The sequence below is a fragment of the Microplitis demolitor genome, chromosome 5, assembly GCF_026212275.2.
Source record: "Microplitis demolitor isolate Queensland-Clemson2020A chromosome 5, iyMicDemo2.1a, whole genome shotgun sequence".
In the NCBI taxonomy this organism is placed as follows: domain Eukaryota; kingdom Metazoa; phylum Arthropoda; class Insecta; order Hymenoptera; family Braconidae; genus Microplitis; species Microplitis demolitor.
Window position 1 is genome coordinate 4,722,284 of NC_068549.1, and position 23,015 is coordinate 4,745,298.

Consider the following 23,015-nt stretch of genomic DNA (forward strand, 5'->3'; position numbering starts at 1 on the left):
AGGTGATGATTAATTATGTCATCGATAAGGCTTTGGTGATTAGAGAATCATTATTGATTAATTAAGTAAGATAATATAGGTAAAGGTGGGTAAAATGAGGCCGGCAAGAAAATAATGGATTTTTGTGCACTCCAATTCATTGTCATCTCTTTTTGACTTCTATTTGAAGAAAATAAAATAAATTTCTAGTTGCCATGAAAGAAACTTTTTTTCTGGGCGGGCAAAACGTACCATTACAGAAAAAGAATTTTTTTTTTTTTTTTTTTTTTTTTTTTTAAATAATTGATAGAGTAGAATTTTTTGTCTTTACTAAATAAAAAAAATAATTTGCAATACGATTGGTACATAGAGATCGGAAAAAAAAATTATTGATGATGAATAACTTTTTTGAAATTTAAATTTCATGAAAAAGACACAATCAGTATTTTTTGTGGTGACTATACATAAAGTAGTAAAAAATAATTTTTGAAAAGGAACAAATTTTGAAAAAAAAAAAAAAATTTGTTTTTAAGTTCGAAACTTAGAATTACAAAAAAAAATATAATGTCATAAATGACAAATAATGAGTTAATATTAATATTAATTTTAAATAACCATTAATAAATTTGCATTTTCTATGTAATTTAATAAAATTTTTCATGTTGTATGTAAGTTATTTAAAATTTGTTAGTGCTATATATTTTGAGTAAATTAATAAAAAATTTGTAAAATTTGTTTGTAAGTTTTATTATTATTTTAGTTCAATGTAAAACTTTATGTAAAAATATGTAATAAGTAATAATGTATATATTACTACATAATAAGTGATTTTTAAATTTTCATACAGCAAATTGTGATGACCTTTAACTAAATACGATAGATCATGGTTTCATGAAAAAAATAAAAGGTTGTCAGCATTGCGGCACGTGCTGGAAATCAGATTTTGAGTATCATCTTCTTTCATATTTATAGATGAAGAACCACACAACAGAAGTGGACCCTACATCTCTTTTGCCATCATATTTGACCTGACTGTATTAAAATACTAAAGCGAACGATTAATTAATCAATTAATTATTGTTTGATTAATCAATTGATTATTGTTAATTACTTTAAAGAATAACTTTGTTGTATTTATATTTGTTCATTGTTTTATAAAGATATTAATTATATAATTAATCATACTGTAAAAATGACTGTAGTTTTATAATTAATATTTTATAAGTTTATGATAATAAAAAAAATACGATAATTAAGAAATGGTTGTAGAAAGAAGGAGAAAAAAAAAATTTTCGATCGTAAAGCACTCTCTAATGCTTTGCATTATGAGTCGTGCAATAAGTTAATAATGTTTAACATATATTATAAAATCCAAATGTGCACAACTAGCTTGCTCATTCGATAGATGGCGTTCGAATCGAATCAAATTAAATAATAATAATAATAATAATAATAATAATAATAATAATAATAATAATAATAATAATAATAATAATAATAATAATAATAAATGGCAGCAAAATTATTTCATGAATGGCCATCTTTAACTTTTTATTAATTATATTTAAATCAAAAGTATTTGGATAGTAATTTTCTATTGGGTTTTTCTATTTAAGCATTCAAGTGTAATTAAAAATAAAATAGATCAATCGGTTGTATATTTTTTAAGTTATTAAACTTACCAACATCCCTAGATATTAACGGACATCTCAGGTTTTTCAAAAATTGCGCAACTTTATTGCGAAGCAATGAGATGTATGCTGTTAACGCTTACTAGATCCCAGTTGATTCACTTACGTAAAAATCATATTTACACTCGTTCAAATATGCTCAACTAGAACAAAATTCCTACCATTTGAAAGATGAGTTATTAATGACTAAAACAGACACAATTTTAAGTCACTTTTTTTAAAACTAATAATTAAAAAAAAAATGTAAAAATACCTGTAATGTCCGTCAGTACTTACGGATGTTAGTAAAGACAATAACTTCAAAAATACACAACTGATTGATCTATTTGATTTTTTATTACAACTTGAATTCTTGAATAGAAGAACTCTTTTGAAAATCACTATCTAAATCCTATTGATTTAATTATAATTTTCTTGCACGCAGGGGCGCCATCTATTGATCACATTTTGAAAGAGCAAGTGAACTGTGCACATTTGGATTTCCGAACAGTTTTTGTTCTTTCAATTATTATTTTTGAAAAAAGTGACTTATAATTGTATTCGTTTTATTCATTAATAAATTATCTTTCAATTTTTTTCTAGTTGAAGATATTTGAACGAGAATAAATATGATTTTTATTTGAATGAATCAGCTGCGATCGAGTAAGCGTTAGTAGAACACATCTCATTGCTTCGCAATTGAGTTGTACAATAAAATGAAATATATATATATATATTAATTGCACTTAAATATTAATCTTGTAATGTGATTTCATTTTTTAAAACCTTATACCTAAATAAAATGATTTGATCAAACCGCATCCAGATTTTTATTTGTTACTAAAATATATCATTTAAATTAAAAATATGGAATTGGGGCTCTCGTCCCAATCAAAGTCATCTTGGACTAGATAGTAAAGGTAAGAAAATTATAAGTATATTATATAAGAATTAGGGTTGTAAAATTCCTAATGGTAAATTTTACCATTAAAAAATTAAATTCAATGGCTAATTGAAAATTTCTCCATTAAAAAATTAAATTCAGTGACTAATGGAATTTTTCGCCATTAAAAAATTTAATTTAATGGCAAATGAAATCGCTAATGCATTAAAAAAAGTAATACATTATTTACAACCCTGATAAGTAAACTTAAAAAAGTTTTCTTTACCTCAATACCATTAAAGACTTACACCTCTGTTTAGAAAATTTCATAGAATCCAATAGATTCTCATAAATTCCTATAGAGATTTTATAAGAGTTAATGAGTTATATGAGAAGTGCTATAGTTATTACATAGGTCTTAGACGTACAACTATAAGAATCTATCGGATTTTTTAAGCAGGGATTACTTTTATTTAAAAAAAAAAGAAACATATCCAAGAAGTACCAGTATATATTAATAAACAACATGTTTTATATTTAAATTCCACTTTGACAAGCACTATTATACAAAATAATTTTATATACATTTATTTAATATATAATATATACTACTTTAAAATTTAAAACACATCACAAAGACAGATCATCAAGAGTCACAAAAAAAGAAACGCATTTATTTTTGTTTAAGATATAACTGAGATTGTTCTTTTCACATTTTCGAGTAAGAAAATATATTTGTGTGCACGGAATGTTAAAATTTATATTTCAGTCGATATGCAATTCTTCATATTTTTTTTTTTTTTAGCCAATCGCTTTTATTTGAGATTCGTTAAACTGAGACTCTATGATGTCATATGATCACCTTTTACTATTGATCTATAGATCAATATTTGTACCCTATTTAATGTAATTATAGCTTACAAATTTACACTATCTGTGTAATTTATGGACCTCTTACTTCATCATTGTGCATTTTCATAGCAAAACATTGTATAGGTTTACAATCTTTGCCATCACCAAAACAAAGAACTGTCTCTCCTTCATTCAAATCATGCTTAGCTATTCTGTCAGCAGATGGATATGTCACTCCACAACTTTCAATTTCATTACCGCCATTACCTATAAAAAAAAATATAAAAATATGAATGATATTCCTGGGTTTATCCCTTCTCGCCATCTTTTGTTCGTCGGGCTGTGACACTCTGCCGCCATGTATTTAATATTTCGGTGTTGCCAAGTATCATAACTATGATTTTTAAAAATTAAAACCACACAAGCTTATAAGCTATGTTCTAATCTATAGATTAGACAATTGTCATCTTTTTTTATAATTTTTTTACTAAAATAAAAATCATTGAATCATTCGATACTAAAAAGTATAATAGAAGAACTCATAAAATTTCAAAAGACTAGGAAATTTATTTTCTTTTTAAATAATCTTTCAACAAAAATTGCGGCGCTGCGCTTATAACGCGACCGACAAAGGATTAAATATTTGGCCAAAAAGTTAAAATTCTTGACTTCAAATATAAAATTAACATTAATATAATACTAATAAATATAACGAGCAACCTGCAGTCACTACGTGACTGCCCAAATATCACTACTGATTTTATAAAATACTCAAAAGAAACCGATTTCTTGCCTCAAAAAATTTTATTTGCACCAAGAAATTTTATGCATCATGAATTCAATACAAAAATTTTCTTGAGGCGAGAAAAGATTATTTTGGTCAAGAAATGATTCCTTGCACCAAATAATTTTTTCTAATTCTAAATAACTTTTTGGTTTTAATTCACAATGCGAAAAATTTTTTGGGGTAAGTAAAAATTTTCTTTAGGCGAGTAAAGATTTTTTGTGTCAATGAATCCTTTTTTTTCTATGCACATTTTTTTGGTTTTGAGAAACTTCCTAAAACCAAATGGAAATATAAAACTTTGTCATTTTGGAATAAGTAACGCGATATAAATAATATAGTATATATTCAGTGACATTCAGTCATATTTAGTGACAGAATAATTAAAGATTAATTTATTTAAAGAAAATAATTACGATCGTATTTTTTCTCGCATAATTCAAATGTGATTCGAATGATACCGGTAAATCGATTTTTCTCAATGATTGATGATAAAAAAAAGTTGAAACTATGAAAAGGTACAAATTCAAGTCAAAACCTTTCTAACGATACCAAATTTAATAACATCAACCAATTCTATCATACAGATATGCCAGGAACAAAATTTTCCTTATTCTCTTAATAATACAGAATAGATAAAATAAAGATGTTTACCTGTACGTCGATTGTTTGAACGTTTGTAACAAATAACTGTTCTCAATAACATTAAAGTTTTACCATCCATTAATTCTGAATCAACTCTCAAACTTTGTCTCAAGTGATACACAGCACCGGTATAATTTTTCTTTACGAAAAGTAATGATCCATATAAATAATTTGTTAATGGCTGAATAAAATCAAATAAAAATCAGACAAATCAAATTTAAAAAATGATATATTTATTTGAATATATAATGTAGAAAATAAAGATATTTAATTACCTCAATGGAATTTACCCGAAGAGCTTCTTTGGTTGCTCTCAAGGCATCGTCAATTAGCCCAAATTTTTGACTGATTGAAGCAATACTTACTAAAGGTACGTCTTTGAATCCATTTGGAACAGTATTTAAAGCGGATTGAAGGCAATCCAATGCATTTCTGGGTTTTCCTGCAACCCGCCAATGTAAAGATGCCAACATAGAAAGCACCCATGGAGCAGCCACTTTCTACAGTTATAATAATCTAATTATCTTATTATTAACCAATTAGTTAATGTAATTAGATAAATATATAGAAAAATGTTCCACCTATTTTTAATAAAAATCTAACCAGTACTAATTTAAATGTTTATATTGTTTATAAAAGTCCAGGTTGAGCCTCATTGGGGTGTCAATAGATGCGGGTCCTGGTCATCAATTATTTTAATTATTTATTGATTTATCAATTTTCGCGATTTAAACTTCGATCTAATGTCAATATCTGCCTTTAGCCTCCATATTATTATTTAAAAAATATGAGATTTTTAAATAATGGCAGAGCAGCGCCCAAAAGTACAGGAGATTATGCATGTAAAACATTGAGGTGCTAATTTGCAGCTCAAAATAAAGGATTAATTAATTTTAATTTAATTGCAAGTTTTATTTTGTGGATTTTAGAAAGAGAAATCAATAAATTGGATTCAGCAGAGTACCAGTCTCTACTAAGTCCTCAGCCTAACTATCTTTTTATTTAAGGTAGTTCATTCGCAAAACGTCTTTTCTTAGGAATGCGATGAAATTAAAACATGAGATTAACAAAAATGTCTAATATTTAATGAAAAAAAAACCGGAATTTTTTCACCGATTTTAAGACGAGATATTAACAATCAAAAAATGCATAATTAACTTGCTGGAGATCTACCAAGTATATGAAAAACATGTAGTTTCCTGAATATCTTGAAAACGGTTCTTACCATTTTTTTTAAAAACTTATCCACTGTTAAATGAAAAAATTAGAAATTTTTTGAAAAAAACTCTGAATTTTTTGACCGATTTGTTTAAAAAATATTGTTTTTTAAAATATAAATAATTTAAAAATATTTGACGTGTGGTGGGGTACAGCAATCACAACTCGGCAATGTTGCAGTCGTCATACTTAACCCGCGGAAATTCAAATGTCACTTAGTTAGGTTAATTTTTGAGCATGAAAGTATTGGAGGTCAAAAAATTTTTGGAAAATTTTTCGAAATTATTTTTATGAATGTTAAACATTTATTCACTGATTTTAAACAAACAAAAAAATTATTTTTTTGGTATTAACTTATATTAATGATATCTCGGCTGCCCAATTCCAAAACACAGTAAGTGACAAATTTTTCAAAATCGATTTTTTAGTATTTTTAGTTCCAATAGAGTTTTGTGAACATGATTCTATACATATTTCAAAAATTTTATTTTTGTCAATTACTGTGTTTTGAAATTGGTCAGCCGAGCTTTTCTAATAGTTTTAGAATTTTAAAAAATTATGATATTGAAAGTAGCACACATCGAACAATTTTTTTCTTTTTAATTGCGATTTTCTTGTAAGTTTAAAAAAAATTATGAAAATATGCACAAAAATTAATTCTATCCAAAATTTGTGATTGTCAATAACAAACTGCATGTATATTAAATTCACACTATAAAAAGATTGCTACCTATACGTTTAATCTATAGAATATTCAATATAAATGTTTGCAGCATTCCCACATTTATTATACTCATCAGTGTGATTGTATTAGTGTGTATCTGTATATTTAAAACTAAAATGTATTGGATACAGTCTCTCACAAAAATAAAATATTCTCGCATTGAGTATCTCTAACTTTTGTAGTTACGATTACGCTATACTTTTGGCTACGAATGTCGCGAGTGAACTACCTTCATTTTGAATAGTTATTATTTTTAAATTTGTACGAACACGAATTTTAAACTGCTCATTGTAATTTTAATTCTATCATACTGATTTTTTTTTCAATCCACGATAAAATTAAAATAAAGTAAGTGAATTTACTATTAAATATTATTGTTATTAATATTTAAAAATGGGTGGAGCACAAAACTGTATATTTACCACATTTTTATATAAATTTATATCAACTCAAATTACCGATTTTGTAGCAGTAAGAATTCTTTGTCCGATTTCAGCAAGTTCTGAATTTTTAGCTAAATCTGTTAAAAATGACGTTAAACTGCTGTCAGAAGAACTCACCCCCGTCGTTGCTTTTAATAGTAATGGAGAAATAAATTTCGAATCATAAGATTCTGGCGATTGACATATTGGTGGATACCATGGTAGCATATGCTCCTTTTCCGAATCCATTCCGATCAATTCATTAACAAAAATATTAACTCTAAAAACAAATAGTATATTGTATGACAAGGGATGAAACAAAACGATTTCAGACCAGAGTGAAGTTGGCTGACATCACCCGCGATCTGAAATCGTGTTTCATCCTGAGTAAATCGAGGGGAAGTTCCGAAATAATGGAATTCGAGTTAATGAAGTTCGACTGTATCATGAAAAATATATTTCATTCAAACTAAAAAATCTTTGTATTATTTAAAAAAAAATAAATGGTACCTACATGTAGCCTTTATTCTCTGGTGATAAATAAATTGGTACGTATTGTTTGGTATCAATAAGTAATCCCGACTTTTCACATTCACTTTGATCCGGCCAATTTTTATTTTCAAACTCTCTATTACTTTTTTTTATTTCGAAATTATAGTACTTTGGTTTACTAGTTGGTTCCATAAAAACTGTAAAGAATTCCGTGCTCCGTACATTAGAATTTTTTTGAATCTCACTAATTTTTTCATTCTTAGCTAATTAAAAATTCAAATAATAAATTAATCTACTAAAATAATAAACAAAAAACAACTAGTTCAATTATAAATAATTAAATAAATGACCGCGAAAAACTTACAAGGTAAAACTTTAGCAGTTGACATCCTATCATTTATTTTTTCAACTTGATTCTCAACATTTTTCAATTGTTGCAAACTAACTCCGATGTCAACAAGAAGATTATGAGCAAACATTTGATTGTCATTAGTAACTTGGCATGATAAAATTGCATCGTCGCCTTCACGTTGCATACAAGATTGACCTCGATGTGATAAAATCGGCCCTAAACGATGGGCTCGGAATGCCGCAAAAGGAGTTTTCATTCTCTCACATAAAATTTTTTCTTCTAACTTCAACCATTCCGTATAATCTTTTTGTTGTGCATGTAAATCTGTTACTATATCATCTAATCTCCTAAAAGGTAAATGAAATCCATGTGTTTTATCTACCAATATGTTATTGTTGGTCAAAATTATTTGAAAAATTAAAAACAAATACATGTACTTGAAGATCGAAACGTTTTTCACACAATAAAAGTGAAAACAATTTATACAATTTGACTGCTTAAGGGAGGAAAGGAGTCTGACATACAGAAAAAGGATATTTTTGTGGTTTTTTTTTTTTTTAAGTACCTTCTTTATTAAAATTCTTAAAATTTGTGACACTAGTAAGCACCATTTCAAGAACATTCTGATACATTTTCATAAAAAATTTGCCATCAACTTATGGAAATGCCAATTTTTGCAGTCAACTTGACAACAAACTGCAGAAAGTTGTCACCAACCTGCTGTCAACTTGGCTATCAGGGTTATTATTATTATTATTATTATTATTATTATTATTATTATTATTATTATTATTATTATTATTATTATTTTTGAAAATTGTTTTTTGTAAAGAGGAGCAAGATCTATTAATCACTTTTTGAATGAGCATGTGATAAAGCAAGCGAAAAACGTTCCGATCTTCAGGTACATACAAATACTGTATATTTACTTGTGTAAAGCAGTAAGTGCTTCAGTCAAACTTTGACAACACAATATAACAAATTTGGCTTGCTTTGCTTGTTCCATTGTGGGCGTAAGTCTCAAAGAATTGTCGTAACACGCTAATGATCGATTATAATCACCTAAAATCGCGTAAACGTGGCCTAATGCAAGATGCTGATGACTTTGTGTTGGTGCATAATCTATCGCGGCATGGAGAACAATAGCCGCTTCTGCTGAATATTTAGCAGCATGTAAAATTCCACCCGTTGTTAATAACGGTATGTCACGATATTCCCTTTGAATTTATTTATTCATTATATTGATATTATTGTCATGGAAGTTTTATAAAATTTATTAATATGACATGAATATCGATTTGTTCATTTAATTACGATACTTAACAATCATAGTGACCACACATTTTTGAAACTTAAATTTCCTGACTTTTCCAGGTACTCCAGTCAAATAATTAAAAAAATTCCCTGACCATATGTAGTAATATTAAGTCACTGGAAATATTTATTTAATTCAAAATAAAATGGCATAAGTCAGTTCAATAAATAATCAATCATTGTCGTTAAATGAAACTTTATTTTATTATTTGTCAATGTTCATACGTTTTTTTTATTTATTAAATGAATAATTTTTTACTTTTTATTTTAAATTTATGATTTTATATAACTTACTCTATAATAAAATATAAATAAATTTACCATTTACCCTAGAATAAATTTCATAAATAAGAACGTTTTATAGAATATTAATAAAATATTAATCAAGTACGCGAATGATAAATATAGTGGAACTTATTAGTTCAATACTTATGTATACTTTTAATGTTTTTGGTTTTTTAACTTATCAATATGAATGTTAATAGCTTCAAGATCCTGACGAGCGGTTTCTATTAAGACTTTTTTTTTCTAACAGCCTTTTTAACTCTAACTGCTTCATTTTTTCGCTATTGGAATAAATTTCTACTAATTTTTTTTAAAAATAGTTTTACAATCGCGTTCGCCGCGCCACTTTTTGAATAGTTTTGACAGAAAAAAAAATTATCAGATTTTTTCAGTCAAAAAAAAAGAAAGTAAAAATTTTTCCAGCTTTGTAACGAAATTTCCTGACATTTCCCTGATTTTTCCAGTATATTAATAATTCCCTGACAATTCCAGATTTTCCAAGTTTTCCAGAAATGTGGCCACCATGAATAAGTAATAAAATTCTTTTAACTTACCTAGGAGCTGTTACAATAGCGCGCCTTGCACACTCTAATGCATTGTAAGCATCACCTTTAACTCGCCAATAAATGGCTGCAAGATTTAAATGCAACCATGACGTATTATTTCTCTTCAATCCATGAGCTATTTGATGACCAAATTTATTTAAATCTGTTCCTGGTGGTAAATATTTAATCAGACCTTTTTCTTGATGCTGCGTTAAATTTTTTCTATTCCGCATTGCCTGTTATTAAAATATCATTCAATTATCAAACTTTATTTTCTGTTTTTTTAACAGCTTTAATAAATTCTTACACTGAGATGCTCAAAAGTATACATGCTAAAGTCTAAAGGAAACGTCTTTTTGCAGTCTGGTACTGTTCTCTTACCATCGTCGGGTATTCCGTCAAGCAAATAATCTTTTTGACTAAAAAATAAAATAAATTAAAATTATCTATAATTATTTCAAAATAATACAACTTACGTTACACCTTTTCTGTAACTGCCATCAGTAGCAACACTGGCGTAAAAATCAAAGTCTTCCAATAATTTACGATTTGAAATACATTCTGGGTTTGATGACTGTAACCATGATTCTAAATCACCAATTGAATTGAGAACAGCTATTTGACTGTCAAGAATCATTTTTCTTGCCATTATTTTTTTATGTAATGCTTGGACAACATTCATTCGTTTCTCTTGTTCAAGAAATCCTGGAAGATCATACGGTCGTTTCATTTGAAATGCTGAATCCAACTGTAAAATTATTTAAATATCAACATCCATTAAAAAATAAGAATTTCTTAGCGCAAAAAAAATATGATCCTGAAGTTAGCGGACAATTAAAAATTTTTTAATTTTATTTGTTTCAACAATTTAATTAAAAAAAAAAAAAACTGAAAATATGCACAGAAAATTGAAAAAAATATAGATGCAATTTAAAAAAAATTTTTTTTTTTAAATTTATAGTTTTTAAAAAAATCCAAAAATTATTGGACAAAAAATTTGTCCTAAGAAATTTTTGGCACTGAAAATTCAATTCAAAGATTTTCTTTGAGCAAAGAAAAATTTTCTTGAACTAAGAATAAACTTTTTAGGGCAAGAAATTTTTTCTAGTCCAGATAATTTTTTTTAATCTCAAATGAAATATTGCAGAATTTTTTTCGCGCCACTAATGAGACCAAACCATGAGTATTTAAATATATGATACTAAAGTCAGTAGACATCTAATAATTTTTTGATTTTTTTTAAAACCTGTTGACTTCAGGATTATTTAAATTTTATTTGATCAAGATTTAATTATTTAAATCTAATTGATCAAATCCATTATCAAATACGACTTAAGTATTATCATAAATTAATCTGAACGACAGCAGATATCAAGAATGAAATGACTTTTAATTCCTGATTAAAATTTATTATTCAATCGTATAAAATTTTAAATCTATTAGTATTTAATCTCCATCATTATGAATCAGAAATTTTAAAGAAACCAACTACCTGACTGAAGTTAGCCGACGTCTAATAATTTTTGGACTTGTTTTTAACCATAAATTTAAAATAAAAATTTTATTTAAAAAAATACCACTTATAGATTTTTTAATTTTCCACATGTGCATATTTTTAGTTTATATTTTTTGTGATTGATTTGTTGGAAAAAAATTCAAAAATTTTTAATTGTCTGGTAATTTCAGGATTATTTAGAACTTAAGTTTCTCTATATTTGAATTATTTAAAATAATAATAATATACCTGTGATTGAATTTTTCCATTTTCAGTTACAACCCAGTGAGTTGTACCTGATATACAAATTATTGTCTCAAATAATATTAAAAAAATTGTAAATGATTTCAACTTGATCATCATAATCGTTTCACTTCGACTTTATCTAATGAAATGTTTTTTATATTAATTACTATTATTATTATAATTACTGTTATTATTACTACATTTTATATCAATAATATGATACTTCTTTTCCAATGGATCGGACCTAAATTTCATTTTAAATAATTAATTAATTAACTTGTTTTTTCTTCATGATTTTCGCATCTTATAAAAAGACATAAAGTCGCGCGAAAACAAATCGTTTTATCAGCACTACTGAGATAATTTTATTCTATTCAAGTTGTTGAGATTAACAACAGTATAGTTCGATAATTGAGGTTACTACACGTATATGTATATATTTATGTAGCTCTAGCCTGTGTCTATTTCCAGTGTCATGGAGAATGGAGATTTTGCGAGAAAGAGAGAGATGATATTTATTTACACTACTTTACTTGTTATATTTTTATTGGCTGATAATTTACCAATAAAATTACTACACACAAACCACGTGTGGTAATTTATCTATTTAATTGGATAGTAGCAAAAGGCGCGCTTTTTGTCAATATTCAAATTTTATTTCGCAATTTATTTTAAAAATAAGTAAAATTGTATGTGACAAGTGCGAACGTAGCAGACATTAGACAAATTTAAAATTATAAATATATAGAGGAAATAATTAAAAATAATATTTATAAAAAAAGCACTTATTAATTTCAAAATTTTTTAAATGCGCACTTTTTTTAATATTATTTTATTAATTATTTACTTTATTTATTAATAATTTTGAATTTGTCAGATGTCTACTACATTTACACTCATTTTTATGTGTCATATTTATGAGTGTGAATGTAGTAGATATGAGACAATTTATAAATTTAGAATTAATTAATTAAAATAATGAAATTTAAAAAAATGCGCGTACTGATTTTTAAATTATATACATAGGCATTTTTTAATTTTTATTATACTTACATTTTACTTATTTATTCTAAAATTTAAAAAATTGCCAGCTGTCAACCACATTCAGGGTGCATTCCGAAATGCGCTGCGAGCAGTTGTAGCGCAGCGAATTTCGGAATGCACCCTTATTAATTATTCTTATTACTTACACGGTAAATTTAAATATTTGAAAAATAAACAAAAACTAAAACTATTTTAAAAATAAAAAAAAAACACTTGAATGTTTGAACAAACCTTGGTGGGAAAATAATGTGCAGAAAGATGTCCTAATACACTAGGAGATTTAATTTACATTGCTCCAAGTGTATCGCAGCTAAAAAACGTCACTTAACTGTTATTTCCCACTAGACGATGCCAGATGACTTTGCTCAGGAACTTGGAAGTTATCAGCATCAGCAATTCGCAACACTTTACACTAGCACTGAACACTCAACACTTAACGACACTACAGACACATTGCGCAATTTAAATTAATAAACGATATATTTAACAATCACTGCATAATTTTACACGACACCACAATATTTTTCAAGTCAAATGTAAAAGAAGGATCTGTATTACTTTGCCATTATCGATGATACGGCTATCGCTATTGGACCGTCAAATGTTATTAAAATTTTTTTGTCTCAAAAATTATATTAATGAGACTAATAACTATGCTCTAAATTTATTATTTTTCATTAATAATTTGTTAATTTTTCTTATTACTTGCGCAGTAAATATAAATATTTTAAAAATTAATAATTAGAAATTGGAGAATAATAAAAATTGTACATCAAAATAAAATAGCGGCAGAATATGTTATAAAAAAAAAGTTTTAAATATTGAAAAAAAAAAAAAAAAAAAAAAATAAGAAGTGTTTGAACAAACCTTGGTGGAGAAATAATATGCAGAAGGGTATCCTAATACACTTGGAGATTTAATTTAAATTGCTCCAAGCGTATTTCAGCTAAAAAAACGTCACTTAACTGCTATTTCCCACCAGACGATGCCAGATGATTTAGCTCAGGAACTTGGAAGATATCAGCATCAGTAATTCGCAACACTTTACACTAGCACTGAACACTCAACACTTAACGACATCACAGACACTTTGAACAGTTTAAATTTTACAAACACTGTACATTTTAATTAAACAATGACTATGAGCAATAAATTTTATGGATAATTCCGCGAATTAACTGCAATACTGTGTTTCTATTTAAACGTAAAGAAGGATCTGGACTACTACTGCCATTGTCGATGATACTGACTGCCGCTATTGGACCGCCAGTTAATACAAAACAATCGATTCTGCAATCATTCGATTGCCCCCACTTAAGAAAACATTTGAACGTTGAATGCAGTGACGCGAAGTAGCGCCAACTTGGCGCGAAATTTCAAAATTTATATTTAATAATTTTATTAAAATTTATTTGTGTCAATAATGATATCAATTAGACTAAAAAGTACACTTGAAAATTTTTATTTTCATTAATAATTTATTAATTATTCTCATTACTTACGCGGTAAATTTAAATATTCGAAAAATAACTTATTAAAAATGGGAGAAAAATTATAAATCGTGAATAAAAATAAAATAGCAGCAGAATATGATAGAAATATTCAAAATATTAGAAAAAAAATTCAAATTGTCAGCTACACTTACACTTATTCAGATTTTTGTAAAAAAAACTAATTTGATTGATAAAATTTCGTATCATTTGAAGTCGTGATTTTAATTTGTGTCTTTTTATAAAAGAGTCATAATTATGATACTGAAATGAGCGGACGCTTTATAATTTTTGGATTTTTTTAAAAACGATGAATTAAAAAAAAAAATTTAGAAAATTGCACTTACAGTTTTTTAAATTTTCTACATGTGCATTTTTTAATTTTTCTTTTCTTTTTTTTTTAATTTGAATCCGAAGTGTGTTTATTGTCTGTTAATTTCAGTATCATATAAAATTTGATATGATCATGACATTAATAGACAGTTAATAATTTATGATCCTGAAGTTAGCAGGGAATTAAAAATTTTCAAATTTTTCTTCCAACAATTCAGTTTAAAAAAAAATAAAATAAAAATATGCACATGTAGAAAATTTTAAAAACTACAAGTGCAACTTTTTGAAATATTTGTTTTTTTTTATAATTTATTGTTTAAAAAAACATCCGAAAATTATCAGACGGCGGCTAATTCTAGTACAATAACAATTTTTGGAGTTTTTTTCTCAACAAGTTAATGACAAAAATTTATCATCTAAAAATATGCACACGTGGAAAGTTAAAAAAAACTATAAATGCAACTTTTAAAAATATTATTATTTTTTTTTTTTTTATAATTTATCGTTTTAAAAAAAAAATTCAAAAACTATATATTAGTCATCAGCCAACTTCAGTATCATAATTTGACAGCAGTTAAAATAGAACTCACTGCTATCAACAAAGTAGGATAGTTCTCAAATGCTTTCATTAATTCCACAAAAAACTTATGGTCAGTTTTTTATTTTTATGTGTACAAGAATAGTTTCTAGTTGACGAATAGAAATAATAATAATAATCACAATATCTTCCTATCCCTTGTGTAACAATTTGAGTGATTGTATTTTCATTAAATCATCAATAATTACTTGTGATAAAAGTTAAAAATATAACTATTTCAACAGATTTAAAGTCTACTACAAAAACATCATGATTATCAGGTGAAATTCATTCAGCAAGTTGTGCATTGCCCGCTCGTTTTCCAGGTTTTTATTTTTTATAATTGATGATAATCATTAAAATTTATTTTTTACATTCAAATTTCATTACTTTGTCATATTGGACATCTTATTTTATTCACCAGTTAAACTTTCAATTTAAATATCAATTGCGCTCATGCCTGACTTGCAATTTAATGAAATTTTTTTTTTAAACTTCATACCATCACAATTTAATTATTAATTAATTAATTTCTTACTGTAGGCTGATTTAAAATTATAAATTATATGTAAAAAAATATAAATTCACAATACTTTTATTTTAAAAAATTGTACAAGTGTTATTTTGAATAAAAAATAATAAATTAATGTAGACATATTTAAAAATTCATAAATCAATGAAATATTATACGTCATTTTTATGAGTCATCTTTGAAGTTCAAAGCCCTATTATTTAAATTCATATTGTACCGATGGTTAATTCATTTAATTCAACTATTAATTTTTAAAACAATTTTTTTTTTAATGAAAAAATAAACCCATAAAAAAAAATGACACCGATTTTTTAATTTTCTACATGTCCATATTTTTATATTTAATATTTTTGTCATTAATTTGTTGAAAAAAAAACTCTGAAGTTTATTGTCTGGTAACTTCATGATCATATAAAAAAAGATAATATATTTTGTTCCAGAACACAGAGAAAAAATAACAGAAATATTGTATTTTCTTTTTACTAGAAATTATGCTGTTGAAAATTTTAAATCTTATGTATTTTTAGTGTAAAAATTCAAATATTTCATTAAAAATCATTTTTTAAATCGAAGAAATCCAAATTCTGCTTCTCTAGAAGCACTTGGCTCTATGACATCCATAAAATAAGAGTTTTGAGACTTTTGACATATCAATAAGGCACCAAAATGTTAACAAAATAATCAGAAATTCGTCACCGAAAAAATATCTGCTTAAAAACTTGACACAAGTGACGATAAAAGTAAATTACTCAGTCATCATCTAAACGATTTTTAAATTAAATTTACTTTTTTACGAAGAAAAAAAGAAGTAAAATTTTCATGAGCCTGAAGTCAGACAATTAAAAATTTTCGGATTTCTTCGAAAAAAATAAAGACTAAAAGTATGCGCATGTGGAAAATTAAAAAATCTACAGGTGAAATTTTCCACTTTTTTTTTATAATTTATCTTTTTTTTAAAAATACAAAAATTATCAGACGTCAGATAACTTCAGTATCAATTTTCTATGACTTCTAGGACCAACATCTGTCTTATTTGCATAAAAAAACGACTTCAGACAAAAAAAAATTTGTCGTCCTTTTAAAATAAATCTTTATATCTTAAAGTTGTCTGAACTCCTTGGGTCGGATCTATTTTATTAACAGTATAAATAAATTTAAATTTCCTTCTACCAATAAAATAATTTTTCACCTTAGATTTGATATTAATGATGTAAAAATTTTTAATGATTTACTTAAGAAAGTATTGTTTTTACAAAAGTTATTTTTGTTTCAGTGAACGGCGGATATTAAAATAATTTGAAATGTTGGAGGTGGGATTACGGGTTGTCAGAGGCTACGATTGGAAATGGAAGGATCAGGACAATGGAGAAGGTCACGCTGGTACCATAGTTGAAATAGGCAAGCCGCCTTTGCCACCAGGAAACGCAACAACTTCGAGCTCCAATCCTACAGACAAAACACCCGACAAAACTGTAATCGTCCAGTGGGACCACGGGTCTAGAAGTAACTACAGAATCGGTTATCAAGGTTACTATGATTTACTCGTATTTGATAACGCAGCTGCTGGGGTCCAGCATAATAATATAATTTGCGATGGATGCAAAAGACACGGAATCGTTGGTATCAGATGGAAGTGTGCGCAATGTCATGACTATGATCTTTGTACCCAATGTTATATGGGTGATACGCATGATCTGACTCATATTTTTCAGCGATTCCAGACAGCTAACGCAGTAGGGTATGCATTTGCTTACAAATAACAAGTTTTTTCTTCAATTATATGATTATTTGATATAATTTACAGAGTCCAGTTGACTCCTAGAACAGGTTGCACTAAAATACCATTGAAAGGTATTTTTATTGGAGCTAAAGTCGTACGAGGACCAGACTGGGAATGGGGAAATCAAGACGGTGGTCCTGGAAAAACTGGACGAGTAATTGACATTCGTGGGTGGGATAATGAGAGCAGTCGTTCGGTAGCAACTGTGACGTGGGCATCAGGAAGCACGAATGTATATCGACTTGGTTACAAAGGTTGTGTTGATCTTTGTTACGTTGAATATGGAACTTGCGGGACTTATTATAAAGAACATTTGCCAGTTCTTGGTCAATCGATAATGACAATGGCTGAGGAAAATAATGCCACTGGCCAAGGGGACAATTTGGGTCAATTAACGTTTAATGTCGGTGATAAAGTCAAAGTATTACGAGATGTTGATACACTGAAAGATATGCAGGCTGGTCATGGTGGTTGGAACCCACGGATGGCTGAGTATATTGGAAAAGTTGGGACAGTCCATCGGATAACTGACAAAGGTGATGTACGTGTACAGTATGAAGGATGTAATAATAGGTGGACCTTTCATCCGCGCGCTTTGACCAAAGTAACGAGTCAGGATACGTTTGTTCTCGGTGATATTGTACGAGTTAAAAATGATGCTGCGGCTATTAAAAGTTATCAGCAAGGTCATGGTGAATGGATCGATGTAATGAAGAGTGTAAGTTACTTTTTTTTTGTATTGATATAATTTTTAAATAAACGGGGTGACCATAAATCGGGAATATCAAAAATTGTTAGGGAATTTCGAAAAGTATTTGAGAATTTAATCGCGACAATTAAAAATTTCACCCTGGTTTGAAATAGTTTTGTGTCATCTCTTCTCACAGGTCGCACTTTTTTAATTTTATTGATAATTACAGGCATTAGGAAAACTTGGAAAAGTTATTAAAATTTATCCAGACGGTGATCTTCGAGTTACATTAGAGGGTCATACTTGGACGTTTAATCCTCTTAGCGTAGTCAAAATTGCTAGCGGCCAAGGGGTAGCGGGTCATCCTGATGGTCATCGTATACAGCAGGGTAAGTGTAAAAAAAGTTTTTTTTTAATTTTGTTTTGTTTTCAATTCATTTTAGAAAATATTTCTTGGAGTTAATAAACATTTTTTGTGCCAACAAATCCTTTATTTCTGTGTGAATTAAAGAAAAAAATAAAATAAATGATTTATTTAAACTTGTAGAATCTGCATCTAATGACGTGACTATAGAAGTTGAAAAACTTCTTCGAGACGCGGCAAGAGGAGAAGCTGGCTTGACTGCAGTCAGAGAATTTCTTAAAAAATATTCCGGCAATGTTGATATTTGTAGTGGTAAAAAAACATTTTTACAAGTTGCCGCACATCAAGGAAACCGTGAATTATGTGTTCTGCTTCTTGATGCTGGTGCGTCATTGAAAGCTATTGATGAAGACGGTGATCCGCCATTACATTATGCTGCTTTTGGGTTTGTATTTAAATTATTTATAAATATTGCACACCTCGATCGAAATTATTTGTTTAGCTAATTCACTCACTTTAAATCATCTCGACACTTTTTTGATTTTATTAAAACGGGTTATATTGTATACTAGTACAAATATAATTTATTAAAAAATAATTTCGAATCAATATTAAGTCGATTCATTATTCCATTTATTTAAAGTAAATTTTTTAAATCCAAACCAGTGCTGTCAATTGTCCTGTATAATTTTTTTTTATTACCTCTGTATCTTTTGTCGTAAGAACCCTTTAGAAAATCACGACTTTTTACAAAACAGGTAATTGAGGTAGTAGGATTAAAAAATAAAAGTAGACATCTAATAGAAAAAGGCGGGATATTTTTTAAAAATTTAAAACAATAATGTAATCAAAGTAATAATAAAAAAAATAAAATAACGATAATTATCATAAGCGATTGAGGTGTGCACTTTTGAATTTTCAAATATTTTTTTGTCTGGTTTTGAGAGCGTGATCTTATGATGTTATATTAATTATAGAAATCAACCTGGTGTAATGGAATTATTATTAAGTAGAGGAGCGCCGATTGATGCTGTAAACAATAGTGGATGTACGGCTCTTCATGTCTCTGTAAACAAAGAAAATTCAGCATGTGTCCAAGTTTTATTACGCCACGGTTGTAATGTAAATCTTCAAGATTCTTATGGCGATACTGCATTACATGATGCTATAAGCAAAGAAACAGACATCATGTATGCCTTAATAAATTACGATTCAGTAGATTTTACCATACGAAATAAACGTGGTTTCAATGTTCTGCATCATGCGGCATTGAAAGGCAATGCACAGTAAGTAAAATAAATTTAATATCTCTAATTTATTAACATTTTATAATTAAATTTCCATTGCAGTGCGACAAAAAAACTAATGAGTCGAATTCAACACCTTATTGATGTTAAGAAAGATGACGGGTTTGCTGCACTACATTTGGCTGCACTTAATGGTCATCGTGAAGTCGCCGCAATTTTATTATCAGGAACCAATGGAAGGGCAACTGTGGACCTTAGAAATAATCGAAAGCAGACACCGTTGCATTTAGCTGTGTCTCAGGGCCACTGGTCTTTGGTTGAATTACTTTTGCGGCACAATGCTGATATATTAGCAACTGATGAAGACGGTGATACTGTTCTTCATATAGCAATAGCGAAAAGCCGTCATCATTCTACCACATCACCAACTTCAGATAGTCGTCGTGATGCGCCAATGATTAATGCTGTAAATTTAAATCATTTATATATTTTTAAATTTTATTAGCTTAGTTCTCAAGTAGCACACTTGGTTCTGTGACATCTATAAGATACCAACGGCATTTAAATTTTAATAATTAATCAATTAAGAAAAAGTTGAAGTGTTTATTAAAAAAATGTCGAGATAATTTGAAATTCGCCGAGATATAGATTTTAAAAAAACTACTTACAGTTGTCATCAATTTAAAAAAATTGATTTTTGAAACAATAAATAAGAAATTTACTGAGAATTTATGAGGATAAATGAGGATGAGTGTAGATGGATGAGGATAATTTCATGGATTTTCTAACCATTTCCATGATTATTTCTCGCTTTTTGACGTCGGAAATCACACATCGCAAATTTCAAATTTGACTCCGCCGTCCATCTTACGGCATTAAGAGTTAAACAAAGTTTTTCAAATGAATTTCAGTAAAATTTTTATGTCAATTTTATAATTTAAAATTAAAAATTTCGTATCCTAAAATTTATTTACCAAATTTCATTTAGCTTTCAATTGACAAAAACTGTAAGTAATTTTTTTTAAAATCTACATCTCGGTGAAATTAAAACTTCGTTGTCTTTTTTTCAATTAATTCTTTTATTTTTTATTTAATTAATTAATAAAAATTTTTAGTCATTGAATATTTTTAAATAAGTGTAGAAGAGGGAGTGTCTAAGAATGCCTTTAATTAAAAATGTTTTTTTTTTTTTGTATTTTTAGATTTGGGAAGATTTAGTAAATGCAAATGCTCCATCAGAATTAGCACTTGCGTGTTTCCTTGTCAGTGTAGAGAATCATGGCGCGTTTTTAATGCAGGTAAAAAATTCAAAAGGAAAACTACCAGTTGACTTAATGCCATTAGAACGATCAGACATTAATTTTACTGATCTACTTCGGTCATACTTTTACTTTCGTAGAAGAAATGGACCCGAACTTGAGTAAGATTATATTTTTATTTAATTACAATTTTATGATTCTGTTTTTTTAAGTAACATGAAAGGTAAATTAATTGTACTTTGTTTTATTTTAATTGAAATATGAAAAATAGCAGTGCGTCTGTGAGTATTGAGCAACCAAGTTATACCAATACGCCTATTGCCGAAGGAAGAAGTGAAGAAAGCACAAAGGGACCATCAGTATCTACAGGTAATTGGATATATTAGACTGATTAAAAAAAATCGACTATTTTTTTCGAAACCCCCTATTGAATAGTTACAGGGAGGTGACATAAGATGCTCATTGAAAGATGAGCTCTCAATATTAATGTTTAGAGGCCGCTCATCGCAATTTTCTATTTCCCATTTAAATAACATGGGAAAAAAAAATTTTAAGCTTGGAATTTTATACGTCGGCAATGGCTCATTGTACAGATAAGCTCTGGATATAACTTCGTACGGAATCAAACGGCCTACAAAAAAAAGTCTCTTATCATTTTTTGATAAATTCATCTGTTCAAAAGTTATTAGAGTTGAAGTCAAATTTCAGTAAAGTTAGAGATCTTTTTACTTTTCCGGCAAAACTATCAGAATTATCATAAAATGTCAGAAAATCTTTTTTGTAGACAATTTTATTCTTAACAAATTATCTCTGATAAAGTTTTTTGAAATTCTGCATTGTTTTATAGTTATATTAATTTTAATGTTAAGTAAAAAAAATAATGATCTGCTTGATTTCAAAAGCTCGACATTAAAATGAAAATAACTAGAAAACAAAGCGGAATTTGAAAAAATTTTATCAGAAATAATTTGTAGAGAATAAAATTGTCTACAAAAAAGGTCTTATAATACTTTGTAATAAGTCTGATAGTTTCGCCGGAAAAGTAAAAAGATCTAGAAATTTACTATAAACTTTTCTTTCAGCTCCAATCACTTTTGAACAAATGAATTTATTACAAAATGATAAGACTTTTTTTGTAAAGCGTTTAATTCCCTACGAAATTATATCCTGAGCTTACCTGTACAATGAGCCATTGTCGAGGTATAAAATTCCAAGTTTAAAATTTCTTTTTTCCTATATTTTTCAAATGGGAGATAGAAAATTGCGATGAGCGACCTCTAAATATTGATATTAATTTAATATTGGGTTCCGAGAAAAAAATAGTCGATTTTTGTGATTCACTCTAATATATATAATACATATTTAAATTTTGACGTCGATGAAAATAAAATTTAATATTGGTTTTATAGATCGAGTTTTAAATAAAAAAGACGACTCAGTAAAAAATGAAGACAGTTTGCAGAATGAGGAAACACCTAAAAAAACTGAAATAAAGGAGAGAGAAAAGGACAAAGACTTGGAGAGACTGCGTTTTCTCGAGACAAGAGTAGCTGATCTTGAGGAAGTTAACATGTGCAGTATTTGCATGGAACGTAGACGCAACGTTGCATTTCTCTGTGGTCACGGTGCATGTGAAAATTGCGCTGCGCCACTTAAGACATGTCATATGTGTCGAAAAACCATTACCAAAAAAATAAATCTTTACTAGACAAATAACTTTAATAACTTAACAATTCATCTGCCAAACCCAATTATTCAATAGTGATTTTTTGCCTTTGACGCTACCCGCTTG

The 23,015-nt window shown here is 27.8% G+C and overlaps 2 protein-coding genes and 1 long non-coding RNA gene across 9 annotated transcripts; 1 reads left to right on the plus strand and 2 right to left on the minus strand.

Annotated features, from left to right (window-relative positions):
* Positions 1-846: 846 nt before the first annotated feature.
* Positions 847-2,033, minus strand: LOC128667804 (uncharacterized). The gene is made up of 3 exons (XR_008403764.1): positions 1,947-2,033; positions 1,662-1,856; positions 847-1,024 (listed from the first exon to the last, which is right to left on the minus strand). It is a non-coding gene; the product is annotated as an uncharacterized LOC128667804 (long non-coding RNA).
* Positions 2,034-3,025: 992 nt separating this feature from the next.
* Positions 3,026-12,394, minus strand: LOC103571965 (tetratricopeptide repeat protein 17). Of its 4 annotated transcripts, none has more exons than XM_014439384.2 (12): positions 12,151-12,394; positions 11,910-12,045; positions 10,642-10,913; positions 10,473-10,584; positions 10,175-10,401; positions 8,951-9,238; positions 8,034-8,368; positions 7,692-7,932; positions 7,214-7,457; positions 5,089-5,313; positions 4,823-4,994; positions 3,026-3,651 (listed from the first exon to the last, which is right to left on the minus strand). In XM_014439384.2, the coding sequence occupies exons 2-12, from the start codon at positions 12,021-12,023 to the stop codon at positions 3,476-3,478; spliced, it is 2,406 nt and encodes an 801-aa protein (XP_014294870.1). In that variant the 5' UTR covers positions 12,024-12,045; positions 12,151-12,394; the 3' UTR covers positions 3,026-3,475. The 4 variants fall into 4 exon arrangements, with proteins under 4 accessions (XP_014294870.1, XP_014294867.1, XP_014294864.1 ...); XM_014439381.2 differs by having other exon boundaries at positions 12,130-12,394; XM_014439378.2 differs by having other exon boundaries at positions 12,107-12,394.
* Positions 12,395-15,426: 3,032 nt separating this feature from the next.
* LOC103571964 (E3 ubiquitin-protein ligase MIB2) lies at positions 15,427-22,940 on the plus strand. Of its 4 annotated transcripts, none has more exons than XM_008550325.1 (10): positions 15,427-15,676; positions 17,156-17,620; positions 17,687-18,380; positions 18,583-18,742; positions 18,901-19,162; positions 19,695-20,003; positions 20,067-20,430; positions 21,167-21,384; positions 21,495-21,592; positions 22,633-22,940. In XM_008550325.1, exons 2-10 carry the CDS (start codon positions 17,184-17,186, stop codon positions 22,929-22,931), a joined length of 2,841 nt encoding a protein of 946 aa, XP_008548547.1. In that variant the 5' UTR covers positions 15,427-15,676; positions 17,156-17,183; the 3' UTR covers positions 22,932-22,940. The 4 variants fall into 4 exon arrangements, with proteins under 4 accessions (XP_008548547.1, XP_008548549.1, XP_008548548.1 ...); XM_008550327.1 differs by having other exon boundaries at positions 21,498-21,592; XM_008550326.1 differs by having other exon boundaries at positions 15,427-15,631.
* The last annotated feature ends 75 nt before the right edge of the window (positions 22,941-23,015 follow it).